The sequence below is a fragment of the Cyprinodon tularosa genome, unplaced genomic scaffold (assembly GCF_016077235.1).
Source record: "Cyprinodon tularosa strain WSP-4 unplaced genomic scaffold, ASM1607723v1 ctg710, whole genome shotgun sequence".
Classification (NCBI taxonomy): domain Eukaryota; kingdom Metazoa; phylum Chordata; class Actinopteri; order Cyprinodontiformes; family Cyprinodontidae; genus Cyprinodon; species Cyprinodon tularosa.
In genome coordinates, this window is record NW_024039464.1 from 15,368 (window position 1) to 34,593 (window position 19,226).

Consider the following 19,226-nt stretch of genomic DNA (forward strand, 5'->3'; position numbering starts at 1 on the left):
GTAAAAAATAAAAAAAGAGTTAAAATGAAAAACAAATGAGTGTGCCCCATCTACAGAGACTAGTAGAACAATTTCACACTGATTTTGGGTCAATAGGTCACATGACCTGGGAGCTATTGACCAAAAATACTCAATTTTAACTTAAAAAATTGGTAAAAAATAAAAAAAAACTATCTCAATATAATGAGATACTATCTCATTATATTGAGTTACTATCTCATTATAATGAGATAGTAACTCAATATAATGAGATAGTATCTCATTATATTGAGTTACTATCTCATTATAATGAGATACTATCTCATTATATTGAGATACTATCTCATTATAATGAGATTCTATCTGATTATATTGAGTTACTATCTCATTATATTGAGATAGTTTTTTTTTTTTTTTACAGAGTGGCGGAAACGGGCTTCCATAGTAATTAGTACGAGTAATATAATTTAAAAATAATAATAAATATTACATATTGCAATAATTTTAAAGTATTTTATTAACTGAAACAATAGCATTAAAAACATAAAGGCTTTAAAATATCCATCTATATGTTTAAGAATGTGAATATAATAGAATTATTATAGCAAATTGAGTTGCAGGAATAAATGACCGTTTCATTATCAAGATTTCCAAACAATCGATGCATTCTGCAATCCTCCCCTCCCTCTCTGCAGTCAAATGCAATCGATAACAAATTCATCGATCAGACGTTGAAAGTCCATTACGGTTTGAGCTGTTTCTGCATTTTTTCCCTTGTTTTCTCAGTCTTTGTGGAAAGTTTCTGCAGGATGGGCACAGACCTCACCTTTTCATCCCGCCGGTCACCTGTGCTGTGTTTGCACGGCTGCGTGGCATCCAGTCAGCCCTTGGCCTCGGCTGTGGGTCTGGGTGAGTGAGTGGGCGCGTGCGTGGACAACAAGTGATTGTAATACCCCTATCTGTTCTTCACCTTTTATTCTATTTAACTTATTTTAAATGCATTCTGAAATGCATGCACAGTATGTCAATATTCTGCTAGTTTTATAAACAATAGACAATAATAAAGTGTTCAGACCTGCTGAAGTTAAACGGAAGGATCTTTGTAACTTGTTTGGTTATTTGATTTTCCCTTAAAGAAAGGAAATTTAAACAGTTTTCTTATCTTGTTTTTCTTTTTAAAATACAAAAACTGAAATGAAAATGCCACATACTAAGCGTTACTTTTTTGTCAAATAAGGATGAGCAAAACTTGAAAATAATTACTTTAATCTTCTATTTAGATTAACAATAACAACAAAAAATAATTTTTTAACACAAAATAAATAAAAAAAATATTTTCTTTTTTTTTGGAATCCCGTGTTGTTGATTTTCTCAGATTGCATGTTGCCACATCATTCCCTTTTGCTTAACAAAATGCAGTTAAAACCTTATATTTGTTTTTCCTGAAATGGCAAAACTAGGCTTGTCATACACAAAAATCTCAGCACAGATACTGTTTTACAAGTAGCTAACTGGTGAAAGGAGAAGATGTTCCGCAAGAAAGCATTTCACACTATAATCAGACACTCTGAGTGGTGAGCATGTGAGCAGCCTTGGGCCATACTGAGAGAAGCAAGGCTGCCATACACTCAGTGCAATCGGTCACTCTGACCACCAAAAGTAGAAAAGGAATGTGTTGCCCAAAGACAAACACACTTGAATTGGTTAAAGCAGGGAATTTTAACCAGCAACTCACCAGTTGCAGGACAAATCCCTGCCTTCTTAGCCACAAGATTGCACAACCTCCTCATCTTTCTTGCAGTAGATCTTGTTCCTCTCTCACTTACTTGTGATATAAAAAGAAAAAAAACATATTTTTCAAATTTTAAATTGATTCTCATATTAATTCCTAAAGATTCATCGATATGACCAAAGAAGGATTTAGAAAAGAAGCATCTCCTACTGTCTTTACATCCTCCATTAGGGCTGGATGATAGACACTTAAAATAATATCACTATATTTGATGATAATATTGTGGTAACAATAAAAGTCATGATAATTTTTTTTTTAACTTTATTTAAAGGATAAATCAAAATTCTTGTCATCACTAGAAACTTACCACAATAAGGATAAACGATATGATAAGTAAGTACTCATGTAAGTGTAATAAAGTATTTGGTGAAACGAATATGCAATTACTGAGTAACTGATACTTTACTAATCATGATCATAGCATCTGATTTAAAATTAGATGTAAATTCTGTTTTTTAAAAAGAATTAGATAAAAAAAAAATCATATAACAGAGGAGTCGCACAATAATAATTTCAGGTTAAAGAAACATTTTGCAAAAATATATATTTAATATATTTTTGCTATGAAGCTTATGAAATTAGTATATGTTTTACATAGAATAAGCTTCTTCCAGGATACATTAAACTGCTTACACAGCAGGATCAGCACATAAAATAAAAACACTCAAACATAAACTGTAGATTCAATTAAATTCAATAATACTTTATTAATCCCAAATGGAAATTCAGTTTCGATATGATATGTTTGTCTCTCTGGTGCAGTTTTGTTTAAAACAGGCTTATGCTTTACTGAGCGAAGTTACTCATAATAGGTGAAGCAGATAGAAAGTTTACTTAAGAGTAGTGATACTGTATCATATTTTTAATCAAGTAAAAGTAGAACGTACAATAGAGTAAACCTACTACTGAAGGTACTGTTTTTTAGTGGGTAAAATAAATGTAACTGAGTAAATGTAACTAGTTACTACCCACAACTGGGTATGAATGTCTGCATGGTACATTATTTCAGTTCAGTAGCTCTTATTTGTCCCAGTATGGGTAATTTGAATGAACTCTATAGACACAAAGGCTCAGTGCATCTTTTGATCATTTGGTATTCCTTATAGAAACAGGTATCAAACAACAACAACAAAAAAAAAAAAACGCGGCTGATTGATTTTTGTTAGCAAAAAAAAAAAAAAAAAGCAAAAATCTAAAATGAAATACAGAACGTTTGTTGGCCGGTTTGTTCCTATTCCCAGACCAAGGTGGTCACATTACAAGTTGCCAGTGTTCTTTCCAGTCAGCATACATTGTCTGATCAGGATTTCAGCACAAACCAACAATATCTTTTATATCTTTTGAAGCGGCATACATTTCAATTTATCAAACATTTCAACCTTCAAAATGTTTCTATTTAAGGAAAACCAACTGACTGCAAGTACTCGTTGACTCTCTGCAATGCCTTGCACTGTGCATGCTTGTAGTGACGGTGGAGAGGAAAGCTACATTTTAACTTGAAGAAACCTCCAGGCTCAGTGTGAGCGGCCATCTACCGAGGCCGACTAGGGTTCAGTCCTTTGGCCCTCTGGCCCCGGCAGAAGACTTCGGTGCTGTGAATACACATATGCATGGATGAGTAACCTAGAAAAGTAAAAGAGTAGTCTTCCCCCCGTGGTCAGGTCACTGGTTGGGGAATAAACCAGAGTATGAGTTGGACTTAGAATAAGGGAGGAGATGGGGTGGAGGTGGGTGAAAGTTTGCTTGCATGCTGGAGAGATAAGCTAGGCCAGGAGCTAAACTGAAGGGGATCTTATAAGATATTTGGCTTCGGAGAAGGTGCGGCCCAGTGAGTTGATTGGCTAGAGCTGAACGAAGGACATTGCAGGTGGTTTAGGTAAAGCTGATAAAAGTCTTCCAGATTGAGTTTTTGCTTAGAATTCATTACTTGTAAATTTAAATGTTAGACCAGCATCTTGTTTTTATCTGCTGTATGACGTCGTGATTACCCAGCAGTAAAGAGCTCATGAACGACTTAAACAAAAAACAAAAATCTGAAAATGAACAGTCTCCCAAGAACATAGCCTTTACTGTAAATTAAACCACTTTTATAGCTTTAATGTTTACTTAAAAACAGAGTAAACATCATACAGTATGTGTCAAACTCATGCCCTGCATGGCGAACCCAACCCACCACAGCAATTTAGCTGGATCTTAAAGGTATAGTGGAGGATTTTCGCCAATTTTTAAAAGACTTCCCCTCCACTAAAAAAAAATGCACATACACATGCATGTGCGATAGTTTGTTTAGAAGTTGCTGTTTGCATCGCTCACACAACCTTACTTTCCAAACGAAAATAAGCAATTGCTCCACTATGTCAGACTCACCACTGCTAAGTGAAAATAGGGATAAGGATGTAGGAGGGCCTTACTTAAACATATCACCGGAATGATTGACAAGTAGGAGGACCACTTATTTCGATGATCCACCCAGGAAAAAAAAAAATCCTCCACTATGCCTTTAAGATTTAAAGAGACATATGGACAAATGTGCCTTTTTATGTTTATGCTTTAAGGATGTTCATGTTTTCTTATGCAAAATAGAAAATAAAACGCAAATTTCAGCCTTTTATTTTTCAAACAAAAATGGTCATTTGATTTTTCTTACAGAAACAAGTAGAAAACAAAAACATTTTAATATTTGATTTTTTTTTTTTATGTAGTAGAACATTTAAAATTGGACAAAGCTTTTCTCTTAATTGCGTCAAAAAGGGATTGTTGAAATTTGGAATATATTTGGCTCTTGTTTTTAGTCTGACTAACATTACATGAACATAAAAACAAAAAATACTAATTTTTTTCAACAAATGTTCTGATATCCACACTGTTTTCACAAGGGCACCAAATTTGACGGGGAGATATATCATAGGGTTGGGTATAGATTCAAATTTGAATAATCAAATCAGTTCTGATTCTCAAGAATTGCAATCGATTGTTTTTGATCAGTTACAGACCAATCTCAAGTTGTATTGCTGGCATTAAAAACATTTCAAAGTTATTACCTAAATTACATTGCTCTGTAGTTTTGCAACATATTGATACTAGTATTATATTAACATATAAGAGCTAATAAATACAGTAATAATAGGTAGTGTCACTTTTTAACTTTTACTTCAGTAAAGACATGTTGAAACAGTGCTATTCTTAATTGACAAATGACAGATTTTTTGTTAAGATTTGGAAATTGCTTTTTAGAGATACTCTCTAGCCAGTCTAATAGACAGTATTCTGTGAAAAATAAAGGGCAGTTTACTTTATTCTTTTGGTGTGTCAAATTGGCTCAGGCACCCAGAAAGACTTGGTAAAGAACAATCTACCAGGTGTTACTTATGGAGACTGTGGGAAACAAGGTAACTGTAACAACACAAGAAACTGCATGTTGGCAAAGAGTAGGAATGCCATAAACCATTTAATAATATGAGTGTGTGTTTGTGTCCAGATGTCCTTAAGCGTGGCGGGAATGCTGCAGATGCAGCAGTTGCCATAGCAGCAGCTCTGGCGGTAACCGAGCCATGCAGCACTGGGCTTGGGGGTGATGCCTTCTGCTTGTTCTACAATGGAAACACTGGAGAAATCCAAGGGATTAATGGCAGGTTGAGACCCTACTTTTTAGTTTTTTTCCCCCTGCTGTTGTTGTTCAAACTCCATCCTGTTGTTTAAACTTCATCCTCTGCCCTCAGTGGTCGTTCACCTAAAGCTCTTACCCTGGACTTTCTGGAAGGACTTGGTTACTCAGCAGAGGCTCCTCCTTCAGTTTTTGATGCTTTGAATGTTACTGTCCCAGGAGCTCCTGCATGCTGGTGTGACACTGTTCAGTTGTTTGGAAGCCAAAAGGTTTGTCTGCTTCTATTGTCATTACGTTTTGGTGATTATGTATTATCGTGTGTTGTGTGCAACAATAAGGGAGTCAAAAAAACAATTTAGCTTGAATTGACTTCACATAATCTCTCCTAAGGGCTTTGTTGATACACAGAATCATATCCTAAAAATAACAACTGAATGAAGTAGGTATAAATTAGTAAAGGAGACTATTCCATCTGCATCTGTGATTTTTTTTAAATTTAGGTTAGAGCCTTGGTAACTTTTTCATTTAGAGACATAGCCCCCCCAACGTGTCTTGGGTTTTCCTTTGGGACACATCTGGAACACTTCCAGAGGTATCTATGGTAAATTTGAAAAAGATGCTTGAGCCACCTCTGCTGACTCCTCTCAATGTGAATGCAAAGCACCTTTATGAGCCCTTCCCTGATGACCGAGCTCCTAATCCTATCTTTAAGGGACTGCCTAGTCTAACCTGGCAGTAGCCAGATTGATATGTGTAGAACAGAGTTGAGTTCTAAGTTATCAATCTGGGATGGCTGCTGTTCAGTCTGTTTGTGAAAAGGAGGGATGTTTAGTACAATACTTCGAGCTGATTGGGTGACATACTAGCTAGTAGCCGCCTTCCATAATACGCTTTTAGCCAATCTTAGCAGCAAATCATGATGTTTCAGCTTCTTGAGTGTTTTCACAACTAGCAGAGTAAGCTGATAAATCAAACTTTTTCCTGTTGGGAGAAAAGCACAGACATCTTTCCCATCTACAAATGCACAAATTGCTTCGCTTTGCTCCTTTTTAAAACAAGAAATTGTCACTAACCTTTCACCAAAAACACTGCTGGCATGTCATTGGTCCGACCCGCTGGTGGTTAACAGACGGACGTATTAGCGAGAGTCTGTCAAGATGGATTTGTTGTGAGACTGAAAACTCAGATCTCCCAACAATCTAGCTTACAGACCAAGGTCAACCTGCAAAGCTCATTTTGGCTGCTTGTATACTGGATCTCTTTCTTTCTGTAATGATCCAGATTTCATGAACATAGGTGAGGGTAGGAACCTAGAATGACTGGTAATTCGAGAACTGTGCCACAACAGACTGGTCACATTGATCTGTCCATTGATCTCCTGCTCCATTGTCTTCTTACTCATGAGCAAAAAAGACCCCCATCAACCCTTTTATTCTCCTAGAAATGTTATCCTTAAAGGTTACGAACAAGACTGGTGAGAGAGGGCAGCCCTGCTGGAGTCCAACAAGCACCAGGAACAGGTCCAACAAATTCAAACTCCTGCTTTGCTTATACAGATCCTGATTGGCCCTTTATAAAGGGCCCCCAACTCTGTAATCCGGGAGTGGCTCTTTCAATAGATTCCCCTGTCTTTTTTTTAAACCTGAGGAGTTCAGACTTTTTATTTCACAGACAGCACTGCAGAAGTGATGACGGCTTGCATGTAGTTCCTAACACCCAAAAAACGCCTGGATTAACTTTTCTGATTGGTTGACGCTTTGCATCCAGCTTCAAAAGTTCAGATTTCTGAACTCCAGCGTGGAAAACTTGGATGCTGGGATGCCAGGACCTTCTGAAGCTCAGATGCTCAGATGCACCGCTCCTGACGCTCGGAAGTGCTGCAGGACCTCTCGATGCTGCTTGATGCTATCCACCATATACTTTGCATGTAGATCAGATGCTTTGACGACCAGATTGTATTCAGTGTGAAAGCACCATAATTTCTTCTCCAAGTTCACAAAACATACTTGACCGTTTATAAACGTCCATGGACCCTTGAATGTATGAAGTTAGTAGAACTTTCTAAATACTATAAGTGCTTTAAAGTTATAAAAATAATTCAGTCTAAATTAATAATTTATCAGCAGTTCTAGAGAAGTTTCCCTATGGCTCTATGCAGTGACTCTGCTTTTGCTCCACAGTGTTTCCTGTTATATGCATTTATTTCCTCTTTTTGTTTCTGTAGCTGTCTATGCAGGAGATTTTGAGTGGGGCTGTGGAGCTGGCTGAAAAGGGCTTTCCTGTTGCAGAGGTGACATCACACCATTGGGCAGGGTGGGTGGCTGCCATGAGAGATTCCGGGAAGGATCACGGGGGGGACTTGCTCATTGGTGGCCATCCACCCAAACATGGACAAGTATTCAAAAACCCCGCAATGGCTCAAACCATAAAGGTAAATCATTAAACTAAAATAAAATAAAAACTTAGTAGAACTTTCTCTATTTTTTTTGCAATCTTTGTGGAAAAGACTTGAATGAAGCCAAAGTGTTACTGGAGATTCACATCTAGATATAAAAAATACAGCAGCTAGTGAGGGGAGATTTCATTATTTGTTATTTATACAATGAAAATCTATTCTTTTTGTTGCTATTGAATTGTGTAATATCTACAGTATAACTGACCTGACAAGATAAAAAACTTATTCTAAATTCTAGTACTGTACTGCTCTATTCTATGAGCTTCATCACCCAGGGTTACATGAGTCATCACAGGTATTTTGGCACCATTGGGAGAACATGAGGAGATTAAAAATATTATGTCATTGCTAACAGTTTTATACTTCAAAAACTATTGCATAAAAAAACAAACAATACAGTCATCTTTTAAACAATCTGCAAATAGGTCTATAATTATATATTGAATATGACTATATCCCTCTTTCATATTGATATTAAAATAATGGATCTATGTTCTTTTTATTTAAAGAAAGGAGTTTTCATACTTTTTCATATCAAATACATGACTTTCCTATTCCTTTTACACTGTATACAAAGGGGAATGACTGTGACATGTGTCTATGTAATGTAATATTTATAAAACTCCCCTCATTTGGCAGTTTCCTGTTAGTTGAGGTTACTCTGAGGGGATGTGTGTGTGTGTGTGTGCTATCACCACTAAAGGAGATGTGTGATTTCTATGCAGTGCTAAAAAGCTGTTGAATGTAATCCCATAAAAATCTCCATACACTCATAACACAAACACAATGTCACATTGCAGAGACAGAAGAAACAGTAGCAATGACCTTACCCTCATTGTTGGGGGCAGTCATTCCTTGATGAAGCCAGTGTGTCATTTCCTCACTCACTCACCCTTACACAACATTTGAGTCATTCCATTGATCCCAAACGGGCATGACCTCATTCACGCATCATGTCTCATATAGTCATGATGCTTATATAAGCATGTAGATAAACATTTTTCTTTGTTAAATGAAACTCTGTCTCAGCTGTATCTAATCTACATACTATCAGGAGCTTGGTGAGCGAGGAAAACCAGCCTTCTACCAGGGCAGAGTGGCCCAAGCTATCATTGATGTCATCAACCAGAATGGAGGGGTTATGACACTGGAAGACCTCAGCAGCCATGACAGTGAGGTCGTCAGCCCCATAAGCACAGAGTACAAGGTCCCAACCCAGAGCTGCTTATCATATTTGTGTTTTTTTCTTTTTCTTTTAACGACACTCAGCAGAGTGACTGGCTTTATTTTATTTTCAGGGTGTGCGTCTGTGGGAGCTTCCTCCCAACGGACAGGGCCTGGTCGCGTTGCTGCTCCTCAACATCTTGAAAAATTTTCCTCAGCTCAAAGGTACACAAAAAGCTAAATAGATCAGACATGAGCTTGAAAAAAAAAAAACATTTATGCAGACCTTGATTATTTTAAAATCTCATGGGTTCTATGTGAAATAAGTTGAACAAACTTCTACTGAGTTGTGTTTTTAGAAAGGTTAGGGTCCTAGAAATAATAGTTTTCCAGTGCCTTAAAAGGATTAACATTTTACTGAAAGTTTGAGACTTTTTTTTTTTTTTACAAAATTGAAGCCTGTTCACGTCTGGATTTAAAAGGTTCTCCACAAAATAATAAAATAAATAAATAAATAGATTATGTAATTTGTCACTTAATTGCATATAGTTCCTTTTGTTCTTCGGAAGGAGGCTTTTTTCTTTAACATCTCATAACCTATGTATTTAAGCTGTATTATCTTAGACTTTATTTAATGTCCTATACAATTAAATGTAAATTTGTTTGGACAGATATAACAGAAATAGTTCATAACATTATAATATAAAGGCTCATATAACTACTTTTTTCATGGTTTTCATGACAACAACAAAACATCTCTTACAGATTTAACATTGAACTCCCAAAACAGTGCTTTTTCATGTTGTCTTTTTTGCCTGTTTAAGTCACATGATGCACAGAAGTTACCTGACTGCATAACCATTATATTTGAACCCCAGGGTGGTCTAATATTTGTTTCCATGACTGTAGTGTTTGATATTTAGCCTGTATGTGTCAGGGTTTGGTTGTGGTTTGGAGGACCCAATTGCAGAGGCAGGGAGGCAGAGGTGATTTCTTGCAGTTTTAATTGGTGAAAACAGTAAACAAAGGCAGGAATCCAAAAATCCAACTAAAAATGTTAACAAACCAGAACCATGGAGACATCAGGGGAAAACAATAACAGGGGCCAGGGTTAGAGGAGGTAGACGACAAGCAGCGACGAGGAACCAGCAAAGAGTGACAGCAGAGGGAGAGTTATGTATGGCTGACTGAACAAAGGCAGGGCTAACGAGCTGATAAGGACCAGGTGTGAGTGGAGAGCAGTCTAGGAAGGAGCTAGGGAAAAGGAGACCAACACAAGAGGGCAACAAACAAAATACAACAAAATATGAATTAAACCAAAAAAACTAGAAAACATGGAGCAAAGTAAAGCATAACAGAACGAAGATCATGACAGTATGTATAAGCTTGCAGGGTCTGAGCTTAGGGGTTAAAATCCCTGGAATATCTAGACCTGGGAATACTGGCATCTGTTTTAAATGGTTTCACACATATGTATTCAAAACTATTTGAATTCGCCTCATTAAACTGCAGTGATAAGGTAATGGTTATATTATTTAAATGTATCTGGCTGCTAGGTTTCCTTTTTATATGTCCAGTAAAGTAGATGTAGAAATATATTATTTTCTTTTGTGCAAACACATAAAGATTAGGATTTCTAGTGAGAGATAAAATGTTTGCCTTTTTAAAACATGGCAGATCCATTAACATACTTGTAAGCTCCCGACTTTTAACCACTCTGTTGGTAGGTCAATGGAAATCGGAATCAGAGAGAATTTACACAGTTTAACAGCTACTAATCTGTTAACATTGAATTTTCTGCCTGCGTATGTGCAAACCTTGAATAGTTTGGTCTAATGCTTATCTTTCCTGAGAAAGTTAGACATTTTTGGAAAGTTAAATTTTTATTTGAAGGTTAGCCTTTAATATGATCTCACTGTCATTCTTTGCCAGCTCAAGGCCACAACAGCTCAGACTACATCCATATATTTGTGGAGGCCATACGTTTAGCGCAATCAGATGCTTTTCGTTACCTTGGCGACCCTGCCCATGTGACTATCCCTTTAGAAAGCTTACTGGCTCAGAGATACAGCGAAGAGCGGGCGCGGCACATCAACATGGACAGGTGTGTACAACTGTGTCTGCTGGTGCCATGATGTACCAGTTGTTCTTTGTTGACTTTAGATAGGATTGTAGACATTTACTTCCCCTGACCTTAACGCTCCTCTCTCTTTGTCTCATTCCCCACATCCAAAGGGTGTGGGCTTTTATATTTTGTGTATTTACTGACCAGCACTGTGTACTTTGAACTTTAAATTATTATCAGTCATATGACAAATTTACTGACCATAAAATTATAAAAACAGAATCATTTATACCTTATACAGGCAGCCACACACAGCCCAATGATATATTCTATGATTTGACGTTGGTTTATACCTTAATCGGATTTTTCGTCAATGTCCTGATCCACAAATGCGGGCGAAGTATCTACACCTTTTACAGATTTCTGGATGGGACACTTGGCTTACCCATATTTAGTAAGGCAAGGGGAAAAAGATGAAGAAAAGCAGGAAATTAATTATATAATAATATTTACTTGTATCATAATTGTAACTGCACTGCATTAATATAATTTTAAAAGCCTCTGTGGGCTAATATACTTACAGAAAACCCTCAAAGATAAGTTTTAAAGTGTGGATCCTACTTACTTTGCTTTCCTTTCTTTCTAACTTTTTTTGTGGATCTACAGGGTGATAGAGCGAGTGGAACCAGGCCTGCTGACAGGAAGTGACACAGTCTATTTCTGTGTGGTTGACAGCCAGGGAAATGCTTGCTCATTCATCAACAGCACCTACATGGGATTTGGGACTGGACTGGTCCCCAAGGGCTGTGGGTTCTCACTCCAGGTCTTGTGCAAAGAAGTTTCTTGCTCGTAAAGCTTATGAAAGTTTAAATAATGTTCTGTTTTTAGTTGTGGTTGGGGGACATTTTTCATGCTATTTTTATTTAAATATGCAAAATTCAAAAGGAAAAAAGGGATCTCAAGGCAACCATATATACTTAAAGTTGCCCAAGAGTAATGCTCTTATACTTGGAATGTCAAGAGAACAGCATAAATGGATATCACATTGTCCAATCCTGCAACAGACTGGTGACCTGTCGGGGTGTATCTCACCGCTCTCGTGTTCTGGAATTTAAGTTTGGTTAGATTTTGTTTTTAATGTTTAAAATCATAGAAAACATTCATTTCCGTTAGATAAAAACCTAAGCGTATGCCGATTTGACAGTGTATGCTGTTCTGACCCTTGCAGAATAAGCGGGAGAAGATGGATGGACATTGTCCACTCCAGGAGTAGAACAAAGAGAATACCATATTGTACACTCCTTTACTAACACCTCCTGAGGCAGGGGTTATCCAAGTCTCTCCCAAATACCTGAGCACCTCACCCTATCTCTAAAGGAGTGTCCAGTCACCCTGTAAAGAAAGTTAATTTCAGCTTCTTGTATTCAGGATCTTGTTCTTCGAGTCAGGATACAGATTTAATGAACATAGTTGAGGGTAGGAATGTAGACTGACCAGTAAACCAGGAGCTTTGGTGTTTCGCTATGCTCTCTCTTTACATCGTTTCCTGTCAGTGGTGTCAAGCTTATGTTCCCCTCTTCTAACTTAAAGCTTTGCGACCAGCTGGTTTCATCACACTCTGCAAACAACCATATTTTCTCATTCTGAGACATTTGAGACATTTGATGGGATGACTTTTGCCAACTACATATAATTAAAAACAGAGACATTCGGTCATGTTATCATGGGCCTTTATTTTTTAGCTAAAATTGACCATGTTGAAGCTTAACATCATAACTCACAGTTGCAAAGATCTGGCTCCCTGTCTGTTGTGTATGTCATCTTTCACATAGCCAATGTGTTCCTGCTCTTTCTGCTTTGATCTCCTGCGCCTGGAATGTCAGTAAGTGACAAGCGTAACCACAGACTGTAGGAAGTAGTGAAATTCCAAAAATGTGTTCAAATACCATACCACCAGTATTGAATACAATACATAAATAAATAAACAAATAAATACAATACCAAATCGTACAAAACAACATAAAAAACATTTTCTTTAAAATGTGTACAACTGCTTTTTATTAATATTGTTACATGCGAACCAAAGAAAACAGAGCAACATCTGGTTGCATTTTCTGTCTATGTTCTGCGCAAACTTTGGAAACATGAAAATGAAAATTACTGTTAAATAAACAATTTTCATACCTGATGAACCTCATGTAAACAGACATAATCTCCCATTTCATTGGTGGCCTGGCTGCCGACTCCCTACTTCAGCTATCTTTCCAAGCAATGGCATAAACTGAGCTTTGTTTCCTTTACTCAGAGTTGGTTTTTCCTTTCAGATTGTTCCATAATCTTGCTTCATTAATGGCTTTCTATGCCCAGACTCTATTTTGGTGAATTAAGAGAGATCTGTGTTTTTATATTTCTACTTCTATCCATCTTCTCCAAATTATTCTGTTAGGGTTGCGATGTTGCCGCTGCCTATCTTTGACTGTGTATGGGAGCGAAGCGGGGAACACATCTGATGTAAAATTGTTGATATTTGTTGATATTTCAAGACTTTTAGATCTTAATGCTTTATAGTCTGCTGGCAATTTGCCTTTGAATGAAATATATCCATGTCAAAGATAAATAATATTACATTTTTAAAATGGAAAGCAATAAAGTTAGGTAGTTGCTGAAAGGCTTAATAAGCGCAAATATCTTTGGCTTTATTAATTAGCCATAAAAAACAAAACTTTACCTAGTGAATAAGTTGGAAACTGTTTGGATGCTTAAGTACATTTTGTCGACTATATGCGTCAGGGTGAACCAAGACCAGGAAAACATGATAGTCTAAGCATTAATAAAACGGTTGCATATCTTATTACTTTATTATCATGTTTTGCATATTATCAACCCTTCATGGCAACGGTAATGAATGGCTTGTTTGTGTTTTTGTAGTCTAATTTTGTTCAGTGATATTACAAATGAAGCCCTTTGAAGTCCCCTGACTTAAAAAAAACGTTATATAAGTTTAGGTCGTTTATGAAATCTTTAGTGGAAAAATTTTAATTTTTAATTTTTTTATCTTATTTGTTTTCCTTACTTATACATAAATAAATTGAACTCAGCAGCAAACTTAAATGATATCTTCTGTATATACATACATTATTCTCTCTCTGGCAGAACCGTGGGGCTAATTTTTCCCTGCAATGTGGCCACATTAACTGTGTTGCTGGAGGGAAGCGGCCATATCACACTATAATACCGGCACTCCTCACCGACTCTTTGACTACCTCAGAAAAGCCCCAGCTTCTTGCTGCCTTGGGTGTCATGGGGGCTTTTATGCAACCTCAAGGACACATCCAGGTATGCAGTAATCCAGAGTGGATTCATGATTTAAGGCTCACAAAAGCTTTTTTTTAGGTTAAGCTAATAGATGTATCATGCGCAACATTGGATTCCGCTTTTTTGTACTATTTAACATGTTAGTAACTCCTCTATTTCAATAAGGTCATGTTGAACATGGTGGAGTTTGGGATGAATCCTCAAGAGGCTGTGGATGCACCAAGAGTCTTTGTACAGTATGAAGAGAAAAGTATATATCAAAACTTTTTCAAAAGCTCAAACACTAAAAGATAATTGCAATGTCTACACTACTAACATAATATAGCGTAATCATTTCCTGTCAGCCCTACTCTTTATTTTCATACAGTAGGATTGGATATAGCTTTTTGATCTGTTATAACTGAACAGTGGATAAAAGGACACTTATTCATAAATTTTATATCTGCTCCAAAGATAACACTTTATATATTACTTCGGCTGAATTTGCTCTTTTTCATCATGTATTTTAGGATAATTAATATTAAGTTAATAACTATACATATTACCAAGGAGCAATTATTTTTATCTACCATATTGTTCTTCTTGTCTTTTAGCTGATCAGTGGGTAGTTAATTTAGAGGAGGGGATCGACCAGGAGGTGGCTGTGGAGCTGAGGAGAAGGGGCCACAATGTCAATTGGCCTGTTAAAGGTATGCTTTTGTCATATATATATATATATATATATATATATATATATATATATATATATATATATATATATATATATATATATATATATATATGTATAAAAAAGTGATATACAAAGCCCTTTTGTACTATAGTATGGATGTTTCTTAGCGACTTTGATTAAAGATGTTTAGTGTAGTCAGCCACAGAAAGTCATTGTGTTACAGTTATTGTTTTATTGATTTACAGTACAGTAACATCCATAGTCAAATATTGTTGCTAAAATAACATTGTCTTTAATGTCATTAAACCAGTTTCCATAAAGCCATGTAGTTCCCTTTGCAAGCAGGATGTTGATGTTTGTTCCTCTTCTCTTCCTTATCTAAGATACAGAAGTTAGATCACTTTTCCTGAAAAATGTCAACAGATAAAAGTGTAACAAACATCACCTTTTCTTCCATTTATAAGGAAGCCTTAACTGGATAGAGTAAATATTTAACTTAAATGAAAAATTATATAAATAAATGTAAAAAAAAAATAAAATAAAAACTTTTCTAGCCTTAAGTAAACGTCCTCCTGTACGGGCTGAAATAGAATGCAAATAGAATGCAATTTCTGGATTAGTATAGAAAGTTAAATTTAAGATTTAATATCCTGATTTATCTAATTCAGCCATAGAATTAGAAATAGTCTTGAAATCAGTGGATTTTGAGTGAAATTGTTTAGAAAAAAACAAAAACTATTTGAGAACTCTAATTTTAATCCATCTTTGTATGTACACTCACAGGCCACAAGAGGGCTCAATTTGGGCGTGGACAGATAATCACAGTGGGAGATTGGTGGAAACACTCCATTACTCAAGCCAGCTCTCAATCCAGGGTACTGTGGGCTGGATCAGACCCCAGAGCTGATGGATGTGCTCTGGGATACTAGAAACAGAAAGACCAGAATGATCAAAACCATATTAATACAAATGAAACATGTCTGATTTCTGTAAGGTGGATTAGGATAAACTGTCTTTTTTAGTTCCACTTTTTTTTTTTTTTACTTCAGTTTTATGAGTCAACCAAATGAGTTTATTGTTGGTTAATATTTGACAAATAGCCAGCTTTATATCAGTGTGTGTTAAGAGTTCACATGGAACCCTTTTATTAGGTGATTTATGTCCTGATATCAGTGATCATCCTTGTCTTTTCTGCAAATGTTCAGCTCATTATGATTACTGAATGTAATCAGATTTACAGAGTAACACATTTGAATTATTCAACAAATAAGATGACAAAGCTTTTCCACTGGCTCCACCCCACTCAGCTTGGGTTGGGAGTTTTTCCATTACTGTTTTCTTTCACCCTAGAGATTTCTACATTAATATCTGTTCTGTAACAGGGTTGAACATGACTATAGTGTGACATGAGGAGTCATTATAGTTACTAGGGATGTCCTAATCCAATATTGATATTAGAAATTTGTCTGATCTCAACCAACACACAAGTATTGGAATTTACTGATCCATCTATCGATGAAACATTGCTTCCTGTCGGTGGTGACAAGCTTACCCTCCCCTTTTTTAACTTGAAGCAGCGCAACGAGCTGCTTTCAACAAAGTCTGCACACAACAATATTTTTCTCATCAGAAATGGCATTTGCCAACTACAGATAATTCAAAACAGAGACATTTGGTCATGTTATCATGGGCACTTATTTTGTAGTTAAAATATACGTTGAAGCTTAGCATCATAACCTACACGCTCTTTGCACATTGTGCTGTGGCTCTTTCTACCTAATCTCTATGGTTCTTTCCCCTAAAAGGTGTTCATGCTCTTTCTTCTTTAATCTCCTGTACCTTGAACATTAGCCAGTGACAAATATTCTAACCACAGAGTGCAGGAAGTAGTGAAATTCAAAAATGTGTTCAGATGCCATATCACCACTATGGAATAGAATTATATGTAGGGGTGTAAAAAGTACTTTTATAGGGAAAAGAAAAGAGAAATTTTAACTTAATACTGGAAGCTGCTGCTGCCGCGGTGCATCCTGGGGCAGCTATCAATCTCAAGAATGGAGAAGTTAAACCATTTCTTACAAAACAACATAAAACAAACATTTTATTTGAATTGAGAGGTTAAAACTGTTATTTCAAACAAAACCATAAGTGTTGGAATATATTGGCATGGATCTAAAATCTTTTATATAGCATGCTAATAGCAACACTCCACCTTTTACCTCCTTATGTTTTAAAGTGTATGTAACTTAGTTGGTATAATCAACGGGTCAATTAGTCCCATTCCTATTGTTGTTGACAGTTCATCTCTGTTTAAGTAATATCACTTATTTTTCAAACGTTCTACGCAAAATATAGAATATATATATATATATATATATATATTCACCTAGTGGTTAAAACATTGTGCTTGGGTGCTTGACCCAAGACCTTTAACCTCACACTGCTCCCTGGGTGCCACACAATGGCATCCCCCAAGGGGATTGGTTCAATGCAGAGAGTGAGTTTTGTTGCTCTGTACTTGTGACAGTGTAATGACAAAAAAAATAATAAAATCCTTAAGCGGTTGCTTTTTATGAGTTTCCTGTTATCTAAACTTTAAATGAACCTGGAAGTTTAATCAAATATAAAATGTTCAATATGAATTAATATACTGAGTATTTAATACATTGATTGATGAAAAGGTCAACATATGAAGGCATTGTTTAGTAATCAACATCACTTTGGTGCATGTGGTGGGATAAGTAAGTCAAGACGTTCAATTACAATATATGTGGATCTGATTATTATATTTAGTGTTATTTAAAAAAAAAACAATTAAGCAATTAAGGTCTCCCTCAAAAAAGAGATTTTATCTCAAGGGACTTCCTGGTAAAATAAAGGTTAAATAAAACAAAAACTAACTGTTAGCACTTAATATTTATACAGGTTTATTGGCCTTAACTGTCTATAAATCGTTATAATGTGGAAATATACAAACATTTCTAGCAAGTTAAATGAAAAAAAAAAAAAGTATACTTTGTAATATAGTTAACACCTTTTCATGAAAGAACACCAGCAGGACTGTACTCCTTGTATTTTCGTATGAAAACTAAAAACAGTACCATGCAAGTGAATTCAGTAAGTACCAAAACTAAACAAACATTAAAAACATAAAACATTCATGCAGATGTCCATATGTTAAGAAGTTCCTCAGAGAGAAATCCACCCAGCGTTTTCTGCTGGAACTAGGTGGGCTTCAAGCAATGACTCCAGCTGCCCATGGAAAGACAACAGGGTCCAAGTAGAGCGCAGTGAGGCGCACTGGAGTGGAACCAAGTGGGGTCAGTTGAGCCAGTGGAAAAGATGGATTTATTTCGCTACTTCATACTCTGTACCTTTTATTTGTCAGTTTAATCTTTAATGTTCTGTGTTTTTTTTTTACTGTATATTTAAAAATCATGTTTTTTCCCCTGTTGTTTTAGTTTTAAACTCTTCATTTAAGATGATTAGTCTGCTGACTATTGTTAGTTACTTACTCAAACTTACTTTATAGTTGTTTAGAAATGTTAAATAAACTAAAATGCAACACTGTTTAAATCCTTTGTTCCTATCTGAGTGTATTGTTTAACTCTATGCAGCTAGCATAGTAAAAACTGAAAATTTTGATATTGTCTTTTGTAAAAGGGGGTTCTAATTTCCCCTAAGCAGGAAAATGTTGACTTTTGTGTTGTGAATATTTCTTTTGAGAGTAACATTTCAAATATACTATTCTGCTTTGGACTTCGAGAAAGAAACAAAAACAATTGTCATTCCAGACTTACTGTATGATGTCAATTTAATTTGAAATGAATCTAAAAAATAAACTGGAGAGGGCTTTTAGTTTCCCTAATACAGAAGATTTTATTAATTTAAGTACAATCTGTAAATCACTGGTACATAATTAGGGTTAAAAACACATTAGTTTTGCTTGTTGATCACATAAACCCAGTAAAATGTAAAGGATGCCACAGTTTGCTAAAAAAAACTATATATATATATATATATATATATATATATATATATATATATATATATATATATATATATATATATATATATATATATATATATATATGTTGTGCCAATTCACAACATGTCATCTCAAAACATTTTACAGACAGTTCAGTCAAATCAAGCTGATTGCATTGAGTCACTGACTTTGAA

At 35.7% G+C, this 19,226-nt stretch overlaps 1 protein-coding gene across 1 annotated transcript; it reads left to right on the forward strand.

Annotated features, from left to right (window-relative positions):
• The first annotated feature begins 686 nt into the window (after positions 1-686).
• On the forward strand, positions 687-18,620 carry LOC119772513 (glutathione hydrolase-like YwrD proenzyme). Its single transcript, XM_038268957.1, has 12 exons — positions 687-888; positions 5,250-5,403; positions 5,491-5,644; positions 7,600-7,806; positions 8,885-9,037; positions 9,129-9,219; positions 10,927-11,098; positions 11,726-11,882; positions 14,213-14,395; positions 14,540-14,624; positions 14,968-15,063; positions 15,828-18,620. Exons 1-12 carry the CDS (start codon positions 789-791, stop codon positions 15,971-15,973), a joined length of 1,698 nt encoding a protein of 565 aa, XP_038124885.1. The 5' UTR covers positions 687-788; the 3' UTR covers positions 15,974-18,620.
• The last annotated feature ends 606 nt before the right edge of the window (positions 18,621-19,226 follow it).

Coding starts and splice junctions, on each gene's coding strand:
- LOC119772513 (XM_038268957.1), top strand. CDS start 789: ATGGGCACAGACCTCACCTTTTCATCCCGCCGGTCACCTGTGCTGTGT. Junction 5,404..5,490: donor ATCCAAGGGATTAATGGCAG/GTTGAGACCCTA, acceptor CTCTGCCCTCAG/TGGTCGTTCACCTAAAGCTC. Junction 14,396..14,539: donor AACCTCAAGGACACATCCAG/GTATGCAGTAAT, acceptor TATTTCAATAAG/GTCATGTTGAACATGGTGGA.